Source organism: Bos indicus x Bos taurus, chromosome 6 (assembly GCF_003369695.1).
Source record: "Bos indicus x Bos taurus breed Angus x Brahman F1 hybrid chromosome 6, Bos_hybrid_MaternalHap_v2.0, whole genome shotgun sequence".
NCBI classification, from domain to species: Eukaryota; Metazoa; Chordata; class Mammalia; order Artiodactyla; family Bovidae; genus Bos; species Bos indicus x Bos taurus.
Window position 1 is genome coordinate 117,056,840 of NC_040081.1, and position 19,828 is coordinate 117,076,667.

General features: G+C 58.3%; 3 protein-coding genes across 10 annotated transcripts; 2 read left to right on the forward strand and 1 right to left on the reverse strand.

The window, feature by feature from the left end:
- Nucleotides 1–5,877: 5,877 nt before the first annotated feature.
- SLC49A3 (solute carrier family 49 member 3) lies at nt 5,878–14,606 on the forward strand. Of its 7 annotated transcripts, XM_027545291.1 has the most exons (10): nt 5,878–6,239; nt 8,921–9,079; nt 9,262–9,475; nt 9,622–9,698; nt 11,128–11,265; nt 11,385–11,501; nt 12,083–12,235; nt 12,503–12,660; nt 12,819–12,928; nt 13,410–14,606. In XM_027545291.1, exons 1-10 carry the CDS (start codon nt 6,102–6,104, stop codon nt 13,589–13,591), a joined length of 1,446 nt encoding a protein of 481 aa, XP_027401092.1. In that variant the 5' UTR covers nt 5,878–6,101; the 3' UTR covers nt 13,592–14,606. The 7 variants fall into 7 exon arrangements, 5 of the variants coding, with proteins under 5 accessions (XP_027401092.1, XP_027401088.1, XP_027401089.1 ...); XR_003511628.1 differs by lacking the exon at nt 5,878–6,239 and having other exon boundaries at nt 6,498–9,079; nt 12,503–12,623; nt 12,724–12,928; XR_003511629.1 differs by lacking the exon at nt 5,878–6,239 and having other exon boundaries at nt 6,498–9,079; nt 12,503–12,623.
- Nucleotides 14,355–17,023, reverse strand: MYL5 (myosin light chain 5). The gene is made up of 5 exons (XM_027545324.1): nt 17,014–17,023; nt 16,808–16,948; nt 15,810–15,892; nt 15,323–15,423; nt 14,355–14,653 (listed from the first exon to the last, which is right to left on the reverse strand). Coding segments are annotated over exons 1-5 (336 nt in total). The 3' UTR covers nt 14,355–14,652.
- On the forward strand, nt 16,963–18,573 carry ATP5ME (ATP synthase membrane subunit e). Of its 2 annotated transcripts, none has more exons than XR_003511630.1 (4): nt 16,963–17,266; nt 17,508–17,562; nt 17,949–18,047; nt 18,495–18,568. XR_003511630.1 is itself a non-coding variant. In XM_027545293.1 (4 exons), exons 1-4 carry the CDS (start codon nt 17,070–17,072, stop codon nt 18,518–18,520), a joined length of 216 nt encoding a protein of 71 aa, XP_027401094.1. In that variant the 5' UTR covers nt 16,975–17,069; the 3' UTR covers nt 18,521–18,573. The 2 variants fall into 2 exon arrangements, 1 of the variants encoding a protein (XP_027401094.1); XM_027545293.1 differs by having other exon boundaries at nt 16,975–17,105; nt 18,495–18,573.
- The last annotated feature ends 1,255 nt before the right edge of the window (nt 18,574–19,828 follow it).

The window sequence follows — 19,828 nt, forward strand, 5'->3', positions numbered from 1 at the left end:
TTCCTCACCGTTGCATCATGTGTTTAGTGCACAGATTCTCTGTACACTCTGCCAAGCTTACACCCAAGTATCTACTTTTCTTTGATGTAACTGCGGTGAGCAGCGGCTGCGTGGTGCTGGAGCAGCGAGCGGCTGAGAGGAGATACCCCACATCCAAGGTCAGGAGCAGTGGCTGTGAGGAGCTGCCCCACGTCCAAGGTCAGGAGCGGCGGCTGTGAGGAGATACCCCATGTCCAAGTTCAGGAACAGCGGCTGCACTTTGCTGGAGGAGCCGTGAGGAGATACCCCATGTCCAAGGTAAGAGACACCCCAGTAAGACAGTAGGCGCTGAGAGAGAGCATCAGAGGGCAGACAGACTGAAACCACAATCACAGAGAACTAGCCAATCTGATCACAAGGACCACAGCCTTGTCTAACTCAATGAAACTAAGCCATGTGTGTAGGGCCACCCAAGACAGACTGGTCATGGAGAGTTCTGACAAAGCGTGGTCCACTGGAGAAGGCAATGGCAAACCACTTCAGCATTCTTGCCTTGAGAACCCCATGAACAATATGAAAAGGCAAAAATATAGGACACTGAGAGATGACCTCCCCAGGTTGGTAGGTGCCCAATATGCTACTGGAGATCAGTGGAGAAGTAACCCCAGAAAGAACGAAGGGATGGAGCCAAAGCAAAAACAACACCCAGTTGTGGATGAGACTGGTGATAGAAGCAAGGTCCGATGCTGTAAAGAGCAATATTGCGTAGGAACCTGGAATGTTAGGTCCATGAATCAAGGACCTAACGTCAAGGAATCTTAGGTCCAGCGAACTAAAATGGACTGGAATGGGTGAATTTATCTCAGATGACCATTACATATACTACTCTGGGCAAGAATCCCTTAGAAGAAATGAAGTAACCATCATAGTCAACAAAAGAATCTGAAATGCAGTACTTGGATGCAATCTCATAAATGACAGAATGATCTCTGTTCGGTTCCAAGGCAAACCATTCAATATCACAGTAATCCAAGTCTATACCCCAACCAGTAATGCTGAAGAAGCTGAAGTTGAACGGTTCTACAAAGACCTACAAGACCTTTTAGAACTAACACCCAAAAAAGATGTGCTTTTCATTATAGGGGACTGGAACGCAAAAGTAGGAAGTCAAGAAACACCTGGAGTAACAGGCAAATTTGGCCTTAGAGTACAGAATGAATAGGGCAAAGGCTAACAGAGTGTCACCAACAGAATGCACTGGTCATAGCAAACACCCTCTTCCAACAACAGGAGAAGACTCTACACATGGACATCACCAGATGGTCAACACCGAAATCAGATTGATTATATTCTTTGCAGCCAAAGATGGAGAAGCTCTATACAGTCAGCAAAAACAAGACTAGGAGCTGACTGGCTGGCTCAGATAATGAACTCCTTATTACCAAATTCAGATTTAAATTGAAGAAAGGGGGAAAACCACTAGACCATTCAGGTATGACCTATATCAAATCCTTTATGATTATACAGTGGAAGTGAGAAATAGACTTAAGGGGCTAGATCTGATAGAGTGCCTGATGAACTATGGACAGAGGTTCGTGACGTTGTACAGGAGGCAGGGATCAAGACCATCCCCAAGGAAAAGAAATGCAAAAAAGCAAAATGGCTGTCTGAGGAGGCCTTGCTGTGAAAAGAAGAGAAGCTAAAAGCAAAGGAGAAAAGGAATGATATACCAATTTGAATGCAGAGTTCCAAAGAATAGCAGGGAGAGATAAAAAAGCCTTCCTCAGTGATCAGTACAAAGAAATAGAGGAAAATAATAGAATGGGAAAGACTAGAGATCTCTTCAAGAAAATTAGAAATACCAAGGGAACATATCATGCAAAGATGGGCTCAATAAAGGACAGAAATGGTATGGATCTAACAGAAGCAGAAGATATTAAGAAGAGGTGGCAAGAATACACAGAAGAACTGTAAAAACATATCTTCATGACCCAGATAACCATGATGGTGTGATCGCTCACTTAGAGCCAGACATCCTGGAATATGAAGTCAAGTGGGCCTTAGGAAGCATCACTATGAACAAAGCTAGTGGGGGTGATGGAATTCCAGTTGAGATATTTCAATTTCTAAAAGATGATGCTGTGAAAGTGCTGCACTCAATATGCCAGCAAATTTGGAACACTCTGCAGTGGCCATGGGACTGGAAAAGGTCAGTTTTCATTTTAATCCCAAAGAAAGGCAATGCCAAAAAATGCTCAAACTACCACACAATTGCACTTATCTCACACGCTAGTAAAGTAATGCTCAAAATTCTCCAAGCCAGGCTTCAGCAATACATGAACCGTGAACTTCCTGATGTTCAAGCTGGTTTTAGAAAAGGCAGAGGAACCAGAGATCAAATTGCCAACATCTGCTGGATCATCGAAAAAACAAGAGTTCCAGAAAAACATCTATTTCTGCTTTATTAACTATGCCAAAGCCTTTGACTGTGTGGATCACAATAAACTGTGGAAAATTCTTCAAAGATGGGAATACCAGACTACCTGACCTGCCTCTTGAGAAGCATATATGCAGGTCAGGAAGCAACAGTTAGAACTGGACATGGAACAACAGACTGGTTCCAAATAGGAAAAGGAGTTCGTCAAGGCTGCATATTGTCACCCTGTTTATTTAACTTATATGCAGAGTACATCATGCAAAATGCTGGACTGGATGAAGCACAAGCTGGAATCAAGATTGCTGGGAGAAATATCAATAACTTAGATATGAAGATGACACCACCCTTATGGCAGAAAGTTAAGAAGAACTAAAGAGCCTCCTGATGAAAATGAAAGAGGGGAGTGAAAAGGTTGGTTTAAAGCCCCACATTCAGAAAACTAAGATCGTGGCATCCAGTCCCATCACTTCATGGTAAATAGATGGGGAAACAGTGGAAACAGTGGCTGACTTTTATATTTTTGGGGCTCCAAAATCACTGCAGATGGTGACTGCAGCCATGAAATTAAGAGACACTTACTCCTTGGAAGGAAAGTTATGACCAACCTAGATAGCATATTAAAAAGCAGAGACATTACTTTGCCAGCAAAGGTCTGTCTAGTCAAGGCTATGGTTTTTGCAGTGGTCACGTATGGATGTGAGAGTTGAACCGTAAAGAAGGCTGAGTGCTGAAAAACTGAAGCTTTCAAACTGTGGTGTTGGAGGAGATCTTGAGAGCCCCTTGGACTTCAAGGGGATCCAACCAGTCCATCCTAAAGGTGATCAGCCAGAGTGTTGATTGGAAGGACTGATGTGGAAGCGGAAACTCCAATACTTTGGCCACCTGATTCGATGAGCTGACTTACTGGAAAAGACTCTGATGCTGGGAAAGTTGAGGGCAGGTGGAGAAGGGGATGACAGAGGATGAGATGGTTGGATGGCATCATGGACTCAACGGACACAAGTTTGAGCAAACTCCGGGAGTGGTGATAGACAGGGAGGCCTGGCGTGCTGCAGTCCATGGTGTCGCAAAGAGCTGGACACGATCGAACGACTAAATTGAACTGATGTAACTGTAAAGCATGTGTCTTCAATTTTGGTTTCCACATGTTTAAAGTTGATGTATAGAAAGGTGATTGATGATTCTGTGCTGCCTACTCCACCAGAGCCCTCTGGAGAGGGAGGAGAGCCCTGCGGCAGTGCAGGGGGTCGAGAGGAGGCGAGGAGGGAGAGCACAAGCCAGCCTCCTGCCTGCAGGGGCCCTCAGGAGGAGGACTGCAGGGAGTCAGGAGAGGTGTGGCCCTCAGGGGAGGAAGGAAGCTGGACAGGAGACTGCCCGCCCACAGGAGAGCTCTTGTGGGAGAGAGGAGGTGGCCCTTCTCTCTTTCCGGCCTTCAGTTCAGTTCAGTTGCTCAGTTGTGTCTGACTCTTTGCGACCCCATGGGTTGTAGCACGCCAGGCCTCCCTGTCCATCACCAACTGCCGGAGTTTGCTCAAACTCATGTCCATTGAGTGGGTGATGCCATCCAACCATCTCATCCTCTGTTGTCCCCTTCTCCTCCTGCCTCCAATCTTTCCCAGCATCAGGGTCTTTTCAAATGAGTCAGCTCTTCACATCAGGTGGCCAAAGTATTAGCACTTCAGCTTCAGCACCAGTCCTTCTAATGATTATTCAGGGCTGATTTCCTTTAAGATTGACTTGTTTTCTGTCTTTGCAGTCCAAGGGACTCTCAAGAGTCTCCTCCAACACCACAGTTCAAAAGCTTCAATTTTTCAGCACTCAGCCTTCTTTATGGTCGAACTCTCACATCCATACATGGACTACTGGAAAACCATAGCTTTGACTACACAGGCATCTGTCAGCAAAGTGATGACTCTGCTGTCTAGGTTGGTCAGAGCTTTTCTTCCAAGGAGCAATTGTCTTTAAATTTCATGGCAGTCACCATCTGTAGTGATTTTGGAGTCCAAGAAAATAAAATCTGTCACTGTTTCCATTGTTTCACCATGTATTCGTCATGAAGTAAGGGGACTGGATGCCATGATCTTAGTTTCTTGAGGGTTGAGTTTTAAGCCAGATTTTCACTCTCCTCTTTCACTTTCATCAAGAGGCTCTTTAGCTCTTCACTTTCTCCCATTAGGGTGGTGTCATCTGCATATCTGAGGTTATTGATATTTCTCCCAGCAATCTTGATTCCAGCTTGTGTTTCATCTAGCCTGGCATTTTATATGATGTACTCTGCATAGAAGTTAAATAAGCAGGGTGACCATATACAGCCTTGACGTAGCCCTTTCCCAATTTTGAACAATCAGTTGTTCCATGTCCAGTTTGATCTGAATACATGTTTCTCAGAAGGCAGGTAATGTGGTGTGGTATTCCCATCTCTTTAAGAATTTTCTACAGTTTGTTTTTCTACAGTTTGATCCACACAGTCAACGGCTTTAGCACATTCAATGAAGCAGAAGTAGATGTTTCCCTGGAATTCCCTTGCTTTTTCTATGATCCAACAGATGTTGGCAATTCGATCTCTGGTTTCTCTACCTTTTCTAAATCCAGCTTGAACATCTGGAAGTTCATGGTTCACATACTGTTGAAGCCTGTGTTGAAGGATTTTGAGCATTACCTTGCTAGCATGTGAAATGAGTGCAATTGTTCAGTACTTTCAACATTCTTTGGCATTGCCTTTCTTTGGGATGGAATGAAAACTGACTTTTTCCAGTCCTGTGTCCACTGTTGAGTTTTCCAAATTTGCTGGCATACTGAGTGCAGCACTTTAACAGCATCATATTTTAGGATTTGAAGTAGCTCAGCTGGAATTCCATTACCTCCACTAGCTTTGTTCATAGTAATGCTTCCTAAGGCGCACTTGACTTCACACTCCAGGATGTCTGGCTCTTAGGTGAGTGATCACACCATTATGTATATACAAATCATTAAGACATTTTCAATAGTTCCTCTGTGTATATCTGCCACTTCTCTGCATCTGCTAGGTTCTTAGCGTTTTTGCCCTTTATTTGCCCTTCTTTGCTTGAATTGTTCCCTTGGGATCCCTGTGTTCAAGCCCACAGAAATCTATATCTCGTGTTTTCTCAGCTGCAAACTGCAGATTCCCAGGTAGGGGGCGGTCACCTGCTCCTCCCTGGCCCACGGTCCCGAGCTCTGGCACAGCCCTTTTCCTGGGCATGAGGACAGGCTAGTCTCCACCTCCCCCTCTGCCCGTCCTCCCTCAGTCCTGCTTCTCTGCAGGGCAGACTCGAGTGGAGTCAAGAGCATCTAGTGCAGTCTAGAGCATTGATTGGAGGCGCTTTGCAAACTGACTCCAGCCTTCTCCTCGAGGTTGGCCTCCAGCCTACAGCTGTTACTTGTTTGGACCTCAGGAAATAGGTGGGTGGGGGTGGCGGAGGGGTTATTTCCACACCCCTTTCAGGAAGTGCGGCCTTTCCGCGAGGCAGTGACTTCCTGGAGCCGCTCCTGACCCACGTGCGTGAGCGCATCCATCGCAGGGCCTCGCGAGGGCATTTTGGTCCCCTTTCAGCCTGACCAGTGGTAACCCCTGCCTGTGGGGCGGGTTCTGACCCGACCCCACCTCCGAGGGCGGTCCTGGCCCATCAGCGCGGCTCCAAAAGTCGGCGGCCCGGGTGCAGCGGCAATGGCGGGGCCGGCGGGAGACTGGCCAGAGGCCGGCGCGGCGACCTCGGTCCGGAGCGCGCTGGGGGGCTACCGCGCCTACGCCCGCCGGTGGGTCTTCCTGCTGGTGATCAGCCTGCTCAGCTGCTCCAACGCCACGGTAGGGGCTGGGCCGCCGGGCCGGCGGGGCAGGGCTGCAGGACAGGCCGGGACCTTGCCGAGCCCGGCCCGTCGACGTCCGGTGCGCGCCGAGCGCCGCTTCCCGTTGGAGAATCGGCCGCTGAGAACTCGCTCGGCCAGTCCCGGGACGCAGCCCTCCAGTTTCGCGACGGCGGAACCGCGGGGGAGGGCCGCCCGCGAGCTCAGCGCAGGCCGGGGGCGGAGAGCCCCTTCCTTGGCGGAGGCTGCGCAGGTAGAGCGGGTGTCCTGTCTGTCCTCGGGGGCCTGAGACCCGCGGTGGTTTCGACAGGATGCCGCTCCTGCCTCCGAAAGGGTCACTGTCCACGGCCACGGAGGGATCCTCCCGCAGTCTCCCTTCTCTGCCAAGTGCGCACCCACTGCAGCCTGGGCACCCGCTCTGCCCCCCTACCTGCCTCTCTTCCCTGGGCCCTGACCGCCCTCCCACGGTTTATGGCTCACTTCCAAGGTCCCTCACCAGAGGTCTTTCTTGCCTGCCCACTCAGTCCCTTTCTTCACAGCCACCCCGCTGGGGTCAGCAGAGACCCTTCAGCTGTTCTAGAACTGACCCCACTGCTGGCAGGGACAGTGCTCATCATCACAGCCCCTGAGACCAGAGAAGCCCCCGCGAGAACCAGGTCTGCCGGTTCCAGGGCCCCAACTCTCCCAACCTGCTGCTCCCCGAGACTCGCCCCTTGAGGGCCGAGGCCCTCTGCCGGCCCAGCACGTGCCACGGCTCAGCCAGCAGACCTTTTTCTGCTCCTCCAGCCCCGGGCTGTGCCATCCTGCGTGCCCTGGACTGCATGCTCTTCCCAACCTGAGGCTAGTGGCTGCCTGTCGAGCGGTCAGGCTGCAGAGCTATGGGGCCCCTGGGTCTCCTCCTGTAGGCTGCTTGAAAGAACACCGTTCAGCCTCACACTGGACCTCAGGGAGTTGGGCAGTGAGGGGTGGCCACAATCATGAAATGCAAAATGGCCGGGGGGTGGGGAGTGGGGCCTGAAGCTCAGGGAAGCCCCGAGTGGCAGAGGTCAGATGTAGAGACTGTGACAAGGCGGGGCTGGCAGGTGAGGGCAGCCCTGAAAGGTACCACCTCGGAGAGGTTCTTGGGCAACAGCTCGTCTTGGACGTCACTGCAACCTGTTCGGGACCTCTTTCCTCCTCCTTGCGGGCCAGCCCTGTGCTGGGACAAGTGCCATGCCCAGCCTGGGACTTCAGAGATGGTTTCTCTGCAGCAATCGGTGGTCTGTGTCTGAACACCGTGAAGCCAGGATGGGTTTGGGTGCAGTGGTTTGAGAGTGCAGAACGGGGGTCTCTCTCAGCCCCCTCCAGCTGCTTCAGTGTCTGGGGGTGGATGTTGGAGGCCGAGGCTGTGCTTCCGCACTTGTCTCGTCCGCAAGTCGTCATGGAGCAGACAGGAATCACACCAGGACTTGTCATGGTTCCCACGGGGGTCGCGGCAGGGAGCTCGGGTCAAGAGGTGCACCCTCGCTTACTCCTCCTGTGGCCAAGTGTGCAGGGCCCTCAGTCCTGGGCAGAGTGGGCAGCATGAAGGGCACGTGGGTGGCGGTTGCAATGAGGCCTCAGTGGCCCTGGAGTGGTCTGGGTGAGGGACAGCGTGGGGGACAGCCACCTACATTTTCAAAGGACGCACAGGGCCTCCCGGCAGGCTGGGAACACATGGAGGAAGTCCGCGTCCTGGGCACACAGTTCCCCCCACGTTGCTGTGTGTGTTTCAGACCTGTCTCCACCCTGCTGGCCACAGGTTCTGGGGGGGACCGAGGGGCGAGGCTGGCAAAGGTGGGCTGCGCTCAGAAGGCATAGCAGCCAGAGCCAGGCTTTCTCGCCGCTGGATCAGCTGGGCAGGAAGCAGGTGGTGGCACCAAGCTCTTTCTGAACCTAGAAGCTCTGTCCTGAGAAAAGGGAAGAAAAGGCAGCTGTTGCCCAAGGTCGCTGTCATGTGGGGCTCTGTGGTCAGAGCTCTGTTCGGGTTAGGAAGGCTGGATCCTGCGGCCTCTGCCGTGGGGGCAGGGTGTGAGGCCTGGGTGAGCTGTGCCTTCTCAGAGGTGGAGTCCGTGGGGCTTTGATTTGTGACACCTTCATTTCTGCACCAGGCCAGGACGCCTCCCCACTCCCTCCTGCAGTAAGCCCTGGTGCACCGGCGTGTCCTCCATGGGCACCGAGTGTCCATGGAATGGCCCCCACAATGTGCTCCTTGGCCTGTCCCATCCGGGCAAACTACATGCCCACGTGACAGGGAGCCGGGGGACCCTCTCCCACCCCCTGGCACTCCAGCTTTGGCCAGCACCCAGTCTAGGCTCCCCCCACCCCGGCATGGTGGCCATCTCTCTTCTGCCGTCAGCCCCAGGCCTTCTCCTCAGAGGGTCAGTCCTGGAGGCCTCGCTGTCCTGCAGGGTCCAGCCAGGTTGTCCGCCTCTGTCTGCCCCGGGAACATGCCTGCAAGGATGGTTCCGGTCCTCTGCCCCGACATGCTGTCTGAGCTCCCAGCTGGTGCCTCCTCTCTGGCCTGACCAAGTGAAGACCCCAGCCCTGATGGGACCCCTGGACCCTTTCTCTCCCTCAGACCAGCCAGCCGTGCCCAGGGCAGCCAGCAGCCGCAGTGTCTGCGGTGCCTGCCCCGGGCTGACTCCAGCCTGTGTCTCGCAGCTGTGGCTCAGCTTCGCACCCGTGGCTGACACGATCGCCCGGCACTTCCTCCTCTCCACCGAGCAGATCAACTGGCTGTCGCTCGTCTATCTCGTGGTGTCCATCCCGTTCGGTATGGTGGCCATCTGGGTTCTGGACTCCGTTGGACTCCGCAGGGCGGTGAGTCAGACCACACACCAGGGCCTGCTCTGGGACAGGCGGGTCCCCAAGCATGGGATCGAGAGCCACCCCCTCCTCCCAAGATCCGAGTCCTCAGGCAGAGCCACTGGGTGGTGAGTGGAGGCTGGGGCAGTGGGGGGCATCCCGGCTGCTGGGCAGCTCTTCTGACCCCACCCTTGCAGACCACCCTCGGCGCGTTCCTGAACTTCTGGGGGAGCATGATCCGCTCCATGCCCTGCATGGCCGTTGACATCCAGGACCCGTTTGTCTTCCTCCTGGGTGGGCAGACCTTCTGCGCCCTGGCCCAGACCCTGGTCATCTTCTCTCCAGCCAAGCTGGCCGCCTTGTGGTTCCCTGAGCACCAGCGAGCCACAGCCAACATGATCGGCACCATGTGTGAGTCTCAGTGAGGCCGGCATCTCCTCTGCTTCAGCGTGTGGCTGGGCGCTTCTGTGCACTCCCCGCTCTGGGGGCCGAGGGCTCCTCCGTGGATGGGGGCCCAGCCTACCTTCCTGAGCTGACGCACATCCCTGTCCATCTAGCAAATGCCCTGGGTATTCTGGTGGCCAACCTGCTGTCTCCCGCTCTGGTGAAGACGGAGGAGGACATCCCCTTGATGGTGAGGGAGCTCACAGGTGCACGCATGTGTGCGCCTCTGCGTATGACGTAGGCTGTGTGTTTGCATGTGTGTGTGTGCATGTTCCTGGGCTGTGTGTGCTAGTGCATGTGTGCGGGGTGGTGGGCTCGTGCACCCACGCTGCCCGTGTGAGTGTGCACTTGCATCTTCTGTGGACACGGCTGAGTGCACCCCGTGTACATGGGGCTTCCTCTGTTGCAAGTACTGGGCACCTTCCGAGCGTCAGGCACAACCCCAGGCTGCTGGGTGTTTTCCTTGGAGGGGAGAGAGCACCAGGGCGGCAAGAGGCTGGCTGCAGGAGGATGAGGCATTGCGAGGGTGGGGATGAGGACGTGGGACCAGAGAGAAAGGCGCTGAGGTGGAGGCGAGACTGAGGGGTGCGGCTGCAGCCAGAAGTGTGTGTCTGCTGAGCAAGGGGAGGGCGGAGGGAAGCGTCAATCCAGGTGGCATGCGGTTGGCTTGATGTGATGGACACCCTGGGGGGATCTGAAGGGAGAGTGATTCCATCTGGTCCAGAACAGCTCAGGGAACGAAAGGTGTGCCTGGAGTGTCCAGGGAGAGAGCCTGGGCTGTGATTCAGCTGGGGAGTGGGGTGCACTGAGGAGTGAGGGGCTTCTAGCTGGGGGATGGTTGGGGTCACTCACAGAGGTGGGAGAGGGGGTCCAGGTGACAGTTGGATAGAGCGCCCAGAGATGGTCGAGCTGAGGCCATCACTGTCGGAGTCACCCTTGGGTGAAATTTTCAAAGCCAGGTTTCTGAATGCAGCAAAGCAGAGGAGGCCCCGAACGGGCCCTGGGCTTGCTGGCGTCCACCTGGAACGACAGGCGAGGCGGGCAGTGAAGAGGCAGCAGCTCGTCTGGAGCCTAGGGAGCAGGCTTGAAGTGCCTGTGTGTGGGTGCGTGCATCCACGGGGACCTGTGCGTGTACACTCATGCCCACGTGCATGAGTGTGCATCCACGGGGACCTGTGTACGTGCATTCACGCCCGTGTGCGTGTATCCACGGGGACCTGTGTGTGCGTGCACTCACGCCCATGTGCACGTGCGTGCATCCAAGGCCACCTGTGTGAGTGCAATCACGCCCGTGTGCATGTGTTTGCATACACAGGGACCTGTGCACGTGCACTCAACGCCTGTGTGCATGTATCCACGGGGACCTGTGTGAGTGCAATCACGCCAGTGTGCGTGTATCCACGGGGACCTGTGCGAGTGCAATCACGCCTGTGTGCGTGTATCCATGGGGACCTGTGCGAGTACAATCACGCTCGTGTGCGTGTATCCATGGGGACCTGTGTGAGTGCAATCACGCTCGTGTGCATGTATCCACGGGGACCTGTACGAGTGCAGTCATGCCCGGGTGCGTGCATCCATGGGGACCTGTGTGCGTGTACTCATGCACACTCTCCCCACAGCTAGGCACCTACATCCTCCCTGCTGGCCTCACATTCCTGTTGGCCATTGCATGCCTCTGGGAGAGTGTGCCCCCCACCCCGCCCTCTGTGGGGGCTGCCCAGTCCACCTCGCTGTCGTTCCTAGCTGGGCTGAAGCTGGTTAGTGCTGCGCGTGCTGTGGGCCCGGGGGGTGGGGGCGAAGAGGGGGAGGGGCAGGCCACCCCTGGAGCCTCCGCCTGTGCTGCGAGGCTCTGGACTGAGCAGCCCCTCCCCTTTAGCTCACGAGGAACAAGGCCTACATGGTCCTGGCTGTGTGCTTTGGGGGCGGCATTGGCATCTTCTCCAACTTCTCAGCCCTCCTGGAGCAGGTCCTCTGCGTGAACGGCTACTCCAGCGTGAGTGCTGGCCCCGACCTGGGGGCCCCCCACCCGGACACAGCCTTGGGGGCCTGTTGACCTGCTGGTGGCTGTGGAGCGGCCCACGAACTTCCCAAGTGCTGTCTCCACACCTCCTGTTAGGGTGCTCCTGAGATGCTGTGAGTCTGGGTCTGCAGACAGTGGGTGGCAGCCATGGGCTGGGGTGCTGGCAGAGCCCGCCTGCTCCCACAGCCCTCCGCCAGCCCTGTGGGTCTGTCTGGTATCAGACTCACAGCATCTCGGCTGTGCCCGCTGTGGTCTGGCTTCAGCACTGGGCATGGGGTTCAGGCCCCGAGTGTTCCCAGTTTCTCAGAGGTGACAGGCGTCGAGGGCGTCTGCAGAAGCCAGGCCCTTTCTCTAGGACTTGTCCAGTTCCTGGGTGGAGGTGAGACAAGGCCGTGGCACACCCAGGGAGGACACCTCCCGTCCCCGAGCCTCCCACATGGTCCTCCTTGGGCCTCGGGTGCTGCTCAGTGACCCTGCCGTGGGTTCCCTGGTGGTGGGGTACACCTGGGAACAGATGGGTTCAGATAATGGACAAGGTGCCCCCTACCCTCCAGGAATTTGCGGGCCTCTGCGGGGCTCTCTTCATTGTGTTTGGAGTCTTGGGGGCAGTGGCTCTGGGCCTGTACGTGGACAGGACCAAGCACTTCACCGAGGCCATCAAGATCGGCTTCTGTCTGACGTCTCTGGCCTGCGTGGCCTTTGCTGTGGTAAGAGTCCTCTTGAGCTGAGACCACCTTGCAGAGGGTGAGAGTGGGGTGCCCCAGGGGTGGGGCAGCTGGCAGGTTGGCCATAACAGACACCCAGACCCACTCAGATCCAGGTGCCCCCGCCGGGGTGTCCCTGGAGTGGTGTGGGCGCTGTGGCCTCTCCAGCCCTGGCACTGCCCTGCCCCCGACAGGGCTCGGCAGGGCCTGGGGTCCAGGCTGGGGCACTCCTGACTCCTGCCCTGCCGGTCTGTGCGGCTTGCTGTCCAGGTGTCTCAGCTGCAGGGACAGACCATCGTGCTGGCCGCCATCTGCTCGCTGCTGGGGTTCTTTGGCTTCTCGGTGGCGCCCGTTGCCATGGAGCTGGCGGTCGAGTGCTCCTTCCCCGTGGGTGAGGGCGCGGCCGCGGGCCTGGTCTTTGTGCTGGGGTGAGTGCCCATTCCCATGGCTTTCCAGGGACCCAGGGACCCTCCCCTTGCCCCCACCCCCAGGACACACCATGGACGACCTGAATGCCTACTGCGTGCTGCCCTTGGGGTCCCTGGGGCAGCACTGGGGTAGGGCTGAGGGCTTCGTGGCTGTGTAGGCAGGCCGGGGGCGTTCTCATCATGGTGCTGCTGACTTCCCTGACCGTGCGCCACGCGGAGCCGTCTGTCTCCACCTGCCAGGATGGCCAGGGCCCGCTGGACTGGAAGGGTGAGGCCCAGGCCAGGAGGCTGACCCCACCCAGCCCTGGAGTCTCCCTTCCACTGGCCTCTTTCTCTTGGCAACCTCCACTGTCCTGGCGGGTGGGTGCAGGGCGCCCACTGAGGGGTGAGGTGGGTTGGGGCGGACCGAGGGCAGCAGGCAGAACCTGGAGCGCAGCCTGGTGGGAGCAGCCCTCACGGGAGCCCACCTGTGACCCCACATGAGCGGTTTTGAAGTGAGATCACAGACAGGAGAGACACAGTAAGAGACGCAGAGAAAGACAGAGATGGAGACAGAAAGCCAGAGAGACAGGAGTGCGGTCATGCTGCACGCCCACGTCCTCAGACCTGGTGGGTGACCCTGGGGCTCACGGCCCCTGGGTCTGCAAACCTGCCTCTTGGGGCCAGGCGGGGATCTGTGCCCAAGGCTGCTCTGGGGTCCCTTGCACCTGGGCGAGTGCCTCAGGCAGCGCTGGGCCGTCTCTCCCTAGCGCCCATGCTGCTGATGGCCGGCCTCTGCGTCCTCTTCAGCTGCCTCTTTGTGCTCCTCTTCCACACACCGTACCGGCGCCTGCAGGCTGAGGCCGACGCCAGCCCCTCCATTCAGGAGGATGAACGCCCAGCAACCGCAGCAGCCCTGGGCCACGCGCCCTACCTGGCAGCCACGCCCTGAGGCTCCACCGTAGCACCCTGGACCCCAGCAGCCCCTTCCTGGAACTGGTGCTCCTGGCCCTGGCTCCTTCCTCCTGGGAGCCCTCCAAGACATCTCAGGGGCCCTGTAGAGGGCCAGAGGCTGGAGAGCAGTTGGCATGAGAAAAAGAGGACCTGGGGATGTGAAGGGGAGGCAGGGACGTGGGCTCTGGTCCCTTTGGCTGGACCTGTTACGACTGAGGCTGGGACAATGTTGGCATCCTGGGGGGACCCAGGGTTGTGGCAGGGGGGCCCAGGGGATTCTCTGTGGCCGTAGCAAGAAGAGCTGCTGCTGTGCAGACAAGAGGCCACTGACCAGGGGTACCCCAGTGGCCACACCAGGCCCAGGGTGGCTACTGCAGGGGCTGGCCTGGCACTGGGGGGGCCAGGGCGAGGGGGGACTGAGTGGGTGTGGGACTCCGAAGGCCCCAGCGTGGCTGAGTGTGGGGTGGACAGGTGTGAGGAAGGCCCTCCTTGAAGGAGCCTGTGCTGGAGCCACCCGTGTCCACCTCTGCTGACCACTGAATGACCAGCCCTCCAGCCTGGTGCCGGCACAGATGGGCAGAGCAGGTGGGGCCAGGCTGGGCAGGAGGTGGAGGGTGGGCCGCAGGCAGACGCTGCTACTCCCTGAAGACCCTCCTGCCCCCAGGGGGTTACCCCTACCCCAGACCTTCTCCACCCCATGGACACTCCCACCCCCAGGAGGACACCTCCGCCCAACAGAGACACTGTTTGTGGGCAGGAAGGTTTGTGGGTTCACATTTATTCAACTGGCCACAGCCCCGTGGGGTGGGGTGCCTCTCGCTCCTCTTCCCAGGGGTGAACATGTGGCCCAGCACCTTGTAGCCCAGGCTGCCTACAGTACCGCTGGTGGAGAACTGGAACATCTGGTCGACCTGCAAGTTTGGTGCGGGGGGTGTCAGGCCCAGGACGGCATGGAGGGAGTGGAGGGTCCCCAAGGCTGCAGCCAGCAGGTGAATTACAGGAACTGGACTCCAGGCTCTGTCTTGTTTGTGTGTGTGGGGGGAAGAAGCTGGGGGAGACCCTGCAGGGAAAGGGGTGGGGCTGCGGCTGGCGTCCCCCTTCCTGGACACTGGGCGTCCCACCCTCCCGATGCTGCAGCTTCTAGGGGCTGAGGCACATCCCCCCGGAGCCCCGAGGGCCATGCTTGGGCCTCACAGAGGGCCTTGGGGAATGACGTAGGGCGCCAGGGGCCAAGCCTCTTCAGCAGTCATGTTGTCGGCCTGGGATGCGAGCTGCCACCTGCTGCTGAGGACAGCAGGGAGGGGCCAGGTTAGGCTGTTCTGGGGAAGGACTGGCCCTGAGCTGGAGCGCTGGCCCCAGAGGAGCCCTCTGATGGGTTCTCATGGGGGCAGGTCTGCCCCCTTCAATCCCACCTGCTCACAGGGCAGGTACCTCTTGGGAGCCTGTCCCTGGGTGAGTCCTGGGCACTAGGGGGGACCGCAGGGAGCCATCCCTGACTGCCACATCCCTGGGGCACCTGTTCATGAGGCTGAAGTAGCCCCCAGAGGGGCTAAAAACCCAGTGATGGTCTGAATGGCAGTGACTGCGGGCCCCACGAGGGTATGGGTGATCGTGCCCTGGGTTTCCCTGAGGGACTCAGGATCCTGGGCAGGCTGATCAAGACCTGAAAGCTGGGGCAGGTGGGGTGGGCCTGGCTTCCTCCCGCCCTGGTGCCCATGGTCATGCTCACTAGTCCTTGTTGGCGCTGCCCTTGCCATCGGGGTCCAGCATCTTCAATGCGCTGAGGACAGTCTCCTCGGGGTCCGTGCCTGCCCACAGGAAGCCTCGAGCCTTGGGCGTCTCAGGTGCTAGTCCTGCCCCTCACCACCCAGGGCTCCACGTCCTTGCCCACTTGATGCTCTCAGTGGCCTTCCCACTCTGAGTGCCTGAGAGACCCTCAGCTCCCACCCCAGGGTACTGTTCTTGGAGTCCCCTTGGTCCTGCCAGGCCCAGAGGTGAGCGATTTCTCAGTGAGGGACAGAGGCCCTACCAGCCAGTGGAGAGGTGGGCCTGGGCTGGGGGCCGTTCCCGGAATGCCAGGTCCTAGAGACTTTCAAGAGGTCTGCAAATTTGGGTTTTATGTGAGATATGCAGACATTAGGTGTCGAGTAAGTGCACACAGAGTGCTGGCAGGCCTGCAGCTGGCCTGGTGCTCACCCTCAGCTGCTCCCCAACACGTTCAGGAACACGGTGAAGTCGATGGGCCCCGAGGCCTCCTTGAACGTGGCATCCAGCTCCTCATCCTTGACTTTGATCTTGCCTGTTGCGGGAATGGGGGATGGGGGTGGGGGTGTCACGGGGCAGGAGTATCAGCTGCCCTGGTGGCCTTGTGGTTGGTACAGGCACCCCGGGGCTGCCCCGCTCCGTCATTCTCCAGGTGTCCCCAACCCCCGTTGCCATGGGAACTGTGTGTAAGCACAGCAGGTTAAGTTGGGTGACTGGCCACCACTGCCCACCTCTGTGCAGCCTCTCTGCACACCTGGGCTGGGTGAGCTGTGTCTTCCCTTGCGCTGACCACAGAGCTGGGGGACAGAATACCCCACCAGCGTGACCCCTGCTTCTCATTTCCTCCCAGAAACGAGGGTGAGGGCCTCTCTAACGTGGACCTTGAAACGTGGGGCTGCAAGGTCCTGAGGGCTGGAGTCGGGATACCGAGGGAGCAGACTCTGCTAGGCCGGCCTTCTCGGGAGGACCTGTGCCCCTTTCTGCCGGGGAGGCTCCAGGGGTGAGGAAACCCTAGCTCTGCCGGGGGCTGGGAATGGGGCCGGTGGTGGGCAGAGGGGCACCCACGGCCGTGCCGCCCCAGGAAGGGGCTCGGGCCACACGGTAGACCTGGCCTGTGAGTCCAGAGGGGCCAGACATGGCCATCCCCTCCGCTGGGAGCCAGCCTGCACTCAGGCTATACTTTGTACCCGGACCCCGGATTCCCTGCCCAAGCCTCGAGCCCCTTCCCGGGCCGTCCCGGGGGCTGGTCTGGGGGGACCGCGGCCCGGACAGGCCTGGATGTGGCTGCGGCCGCACTGGAGCCGCGGGCGGGGCGGGACAGGTAGGAGGGAGCTCGGTTTTTCACTTTGTACAGTGGACTCACAGTTTTCAAATATTTGTACCCGAGGTGTGCGGGCCTCGATTTGTGCTCAACCTGGTTCGAAAATGTCAGGGGACAGGAGGGTCGCACCTGCTGCAGGGAACGCGAACTCGCTGCCCGGCCACTGCCCATGCGGAAGCCGCCGCGCGCCGCGCCTGATGACGTCACCCGGGCGTGCGCGCGGGCCATTTGCCCTCCAGCCGCCAGGGGTCGGCACTCGGCGTCCTCGCCCTGTGGGCGGCGCATGCGCACGCCCGGCCGCGCCTCTGCGTCTGCGTCTCCGCGGTGTTCAGGGCCTTGCGGCATCCTCTTCGGTCCGAATTGTGCTTCCGGCGCGAGGGTCACGGACAGTATGGTTCCGCCGGTGCAGGTCTCTCCGCTCATCAAGGTGAACCAGGCTTCGCAGCCGCCGCCGCTGATCCGCTCTGCGTGGGCAAAGCGCGTGAGCGCCTTGGCGGGGCTTAAGGCCCCGGCCCGGCGCCCCCGACTCTCAGCACCCCCTGCCCTGACCCGGAGGCTGCGACCCCCCATCGGGCCGCGACGCCGCGGGTGTGACCCCCGCTCCCCCTACCCGGCTCCGCGCCCCGGACCCCGTCCCCCTACCCCGCTCCGCGACCCGGACCCCGACCCTGTGGGCTGAGACCCCCCCCCCCCCCGCCCAATCGGGCCCCGACGCCGCGGGCGTGACCTCCACCCCGTCCCCTCTCTCAGCGCCCCGGACCCCGACCCTGTGGGCTGAGACCCCCCAGGGGCGGTCCCCCCTGCCGCCCCTGACCGCTTTTCCCCACAGCTCGGCCGTTACTCCGCCCTGTTCCTCGGCATGGCCTACGGCGCCAAGCGCTACAGTGAGTGTCCGCGGGCGTCTGCGGCCCCCCGGCCGGGGCGGGAGAGGGGCGGCGTGGGAGGCCCCTGACCCGAGACCCGAAAGGGCCGGACCCCCGCGCGCGGCCGGTTGGAGGTTGGCCGGGCAGCACCTTGCAGCAGAGGACTGAGTGCGGGGCGGCTGGGTGCCTGGGGTGGCCGCGGGCGTCCTGTAGCTGCCCTCCGGGTCGGGCTCTCCGTTAGGAGGTGGGTATCAGGCCTTTACCTACATCCAGGTAAAGGAGAGTGGGAATCGGGCGCCCCTGGCACTCAGTGTACCTGAGGATGGCTTTGCCTGTGAACTGAATTCCCTTTAGAGCTTCAGTGGAAGCGTTCACTGGACGCCCCGCCCCCGCCTTCCCTTTGACAGATTACCTGAAACCTCGGGCAGAAGAGGAGAGGAGGCTTGCAGCCGAGGAGAAGAAGAAGCGGGATGAGCAGAAGCGCATCGAGCGGGAGCTGGCGGAAGGTGCTCATGCGTTTGGCTCTCCTAGATTTGTCCCCCGCCCCGCGGGGTTTTCAGAAACAGCTGCTGCTTCATACGGAGCAGCAAGTGGAGAGGAAAGGCTGCCTTCTCCATTTCCACTGGCCCCTGGGCCATCCTCTGCTGAGTGGGGTAGGGGTGGGGAAGGAGAGCCGTTGTTGGGGGCGGGTGCTAACCTGCCTTTAGTGAGGCTCGGCCCCTGGACCTTAGAGGTGAACTGTCTCAGCCTTAGAGGCCACACCACCGGAGCCAGGCTCCATCCTCCCTGACTGCGGCGACAGGTCCCAGTGAGGAAGGCTGAGGATATGGTGGAAACAGAGCATAGCCAGGCTCCATGAGATGAGACGCTGGATGGTTTAACCCCCAAAATCTAAGGTGGCCCTTTGGGGTGGTGGGCCTGTGTAATGGTGTGTTTTCCTTCTAACTTTCCAGCCCAAGAGGATACCATATTGAAGTGAGCCTGCCCTTCTCCTGAGCAGTGTGGCTGAATAAAGTTTTCTGTGCTCTGTGAGTCTCTGACTTTCCTTTATTGTCCCCAGTAGTTTGGTTTCTGGACTCAGACTCAGCTGTATGCCAGTCTTCTCAGATTATGTGCAGTGTGAGTGGAGAGGGATTCCAGAAAAACTAATCAATGATTCAGTGATGGGTGCATAAACCCGGTGGAACACAGAGGAACTTGATCGTTTGCTCTGGGGGCTGGGGGTGGGAATGAGGACGGGAGCCCCTAAGGATGCAGTTTGCAACAGAGGCGCAGCTCGCCCAAGCATCATGGGTGCTGCTGAGCTTCTCCGCTCATCCCTGGCTCAGACCCTTGGACGGGTAGGAAAGGGGGCAGGCTTCGCCACGTGGGAGGAGTGGGGGTGTCCTGATGCCCTTCGAGGTAGAACTTGGATTTCTCTTCTCCTTTTGCACATCCTCCTCCTGACCCCAGGTAGGGGATGTGGCTTCCTAAGGACTTTGCTGGGGTGCAGCTAGCTCTTCACTGGGCTTGGGCCTTTGTGCCTGAGAGGGCAGCAGACTCTGCCCCTGCCGGCTGTGCCTCTTCAAGCCCAGTGCGTGCGTGCCAAGTTGCTCCAGTCGTGTCCAACTCTGTGACACTATGGACTGCAGCCTGCCAGGCTCCTCTGTCCATGGGATTCTCCAGGAAAAGAACACCAGGGTGGGTTGCTGTGCCCTCCCCCAAGGATCTTCCCGACCCTGGGAATGAACCCTTGTCTCTTAGACCTTCTGTGTTGGCAGGAGAGTTCTTTACCACTGACACCACTTGGAAAGCCCACAAATGTTATGTATATAATAAGCGCGCGTGAGGCTTGGTGTCAAAAGTTGCTATTCCAGCTTTGTGCCTGGAGTGGACTTCCTAGGCTTCGAGCCCCAGTTCATTTGTTTTCCCTGTTTTCAGTAAAGGTGAGGCTGGAGTGCATACCCCCTAGGAGATCCTGAGGTTGGTGGGTGGCTGGCACTGGGTCTCTCTGGGAACTGGGGGGGACCCCAGTCCCATGCTCTTGTCCCCAGGTATCATTGTGAGCTGAAGGTTGTGTGGGGCCTGTGGGTCCCCTGCACACTGCTGCCGGGAGCGCTGGGAGAACACGGCATCTGAACCAGCCTTCACCCACGTGACCTTGCAGCACAGTTCGTGGCTGTAGCCAAGGGGAGTTTCCAGTGTCTGGAAACAATTGCTTTGAAGCTAACATTGCAAGTTAAAGTCCTTTATTTCTATCAGATATTTAGCACCCATTTCAAGTGTGAGCTGTGTTTTCTGTCTGGGT

What these genes read in the sequence shown, in the direction of transcription:
- MYL5 (XM_027545324.1), bottom strand. An exon ending in GTTCGCGTTCCCTGCAGCAG is followed by an intron (nt 15,893 to 16,807) that starts GTGCGACCCTCC and finishes TTCCCGCAACAG; the next exon opens with GCAAGATCAAAGTCAAGGAT. An exon ending in ACTTCACCGTGTTCCTGAAC is followed by an intron (nt 15,424 to 15,809) that starts GTGTTGGGGAGC and finishes GAGACGCCCAAG; the next exon opens with GCTCGAGGCTTCCTGTGGGC.
- ATP5ME (XM_027545293.1), top strand. Translation starts at nt 17,070, where the DNA reads ATGGTTCCGCCGGTGCAGGTCTCTCCGCTCATCAAG. An exon ending in AGGTCTCTCCGCTCATCAAG is followed by an intron (nt 17,106 to 17,507) that starts GTGAACCAGGCT and finishes TTTTCCCCACAG; the next exon opens with CTCGGCCGTTACTCCGCCCT. An exon ending in CGAGCGGGAGCTGGCGGAAG is followed by an intron (nt 18,048 to 18,494) that starts GTGCTCATGCGT and finishes CTAACTTTCCAG; the next exon opens with CCCAAGAGGATACCATATTG.
- SLC49A3 (XM_027545287.1), top strand. Translation starts at nt 8,426, where the DNA reads ATGGGCACCGAGTGTCCATGGAATGGCCCCCACAATGTGCTCCTTGGC. An exon ending in TCCTAGCTGGGCTGAAGCTG is followed by an intron (nt 11,266 to 11,384) that starts GTTAGTGCTGCG and finishes CCTCCCCTTTAG; the next exon opens with CTCACGAGGAACAAGGCCTA. An exon ending in CCTGCGTGGCCTTTGCTGTG is followed by an intron (nt 12,236 to 12,502) that starts GTAAGAGTCCTC and finishes CTTGCTGTCCAG; the next exon opens with GTGTCTCAGCTGCAGGGACA.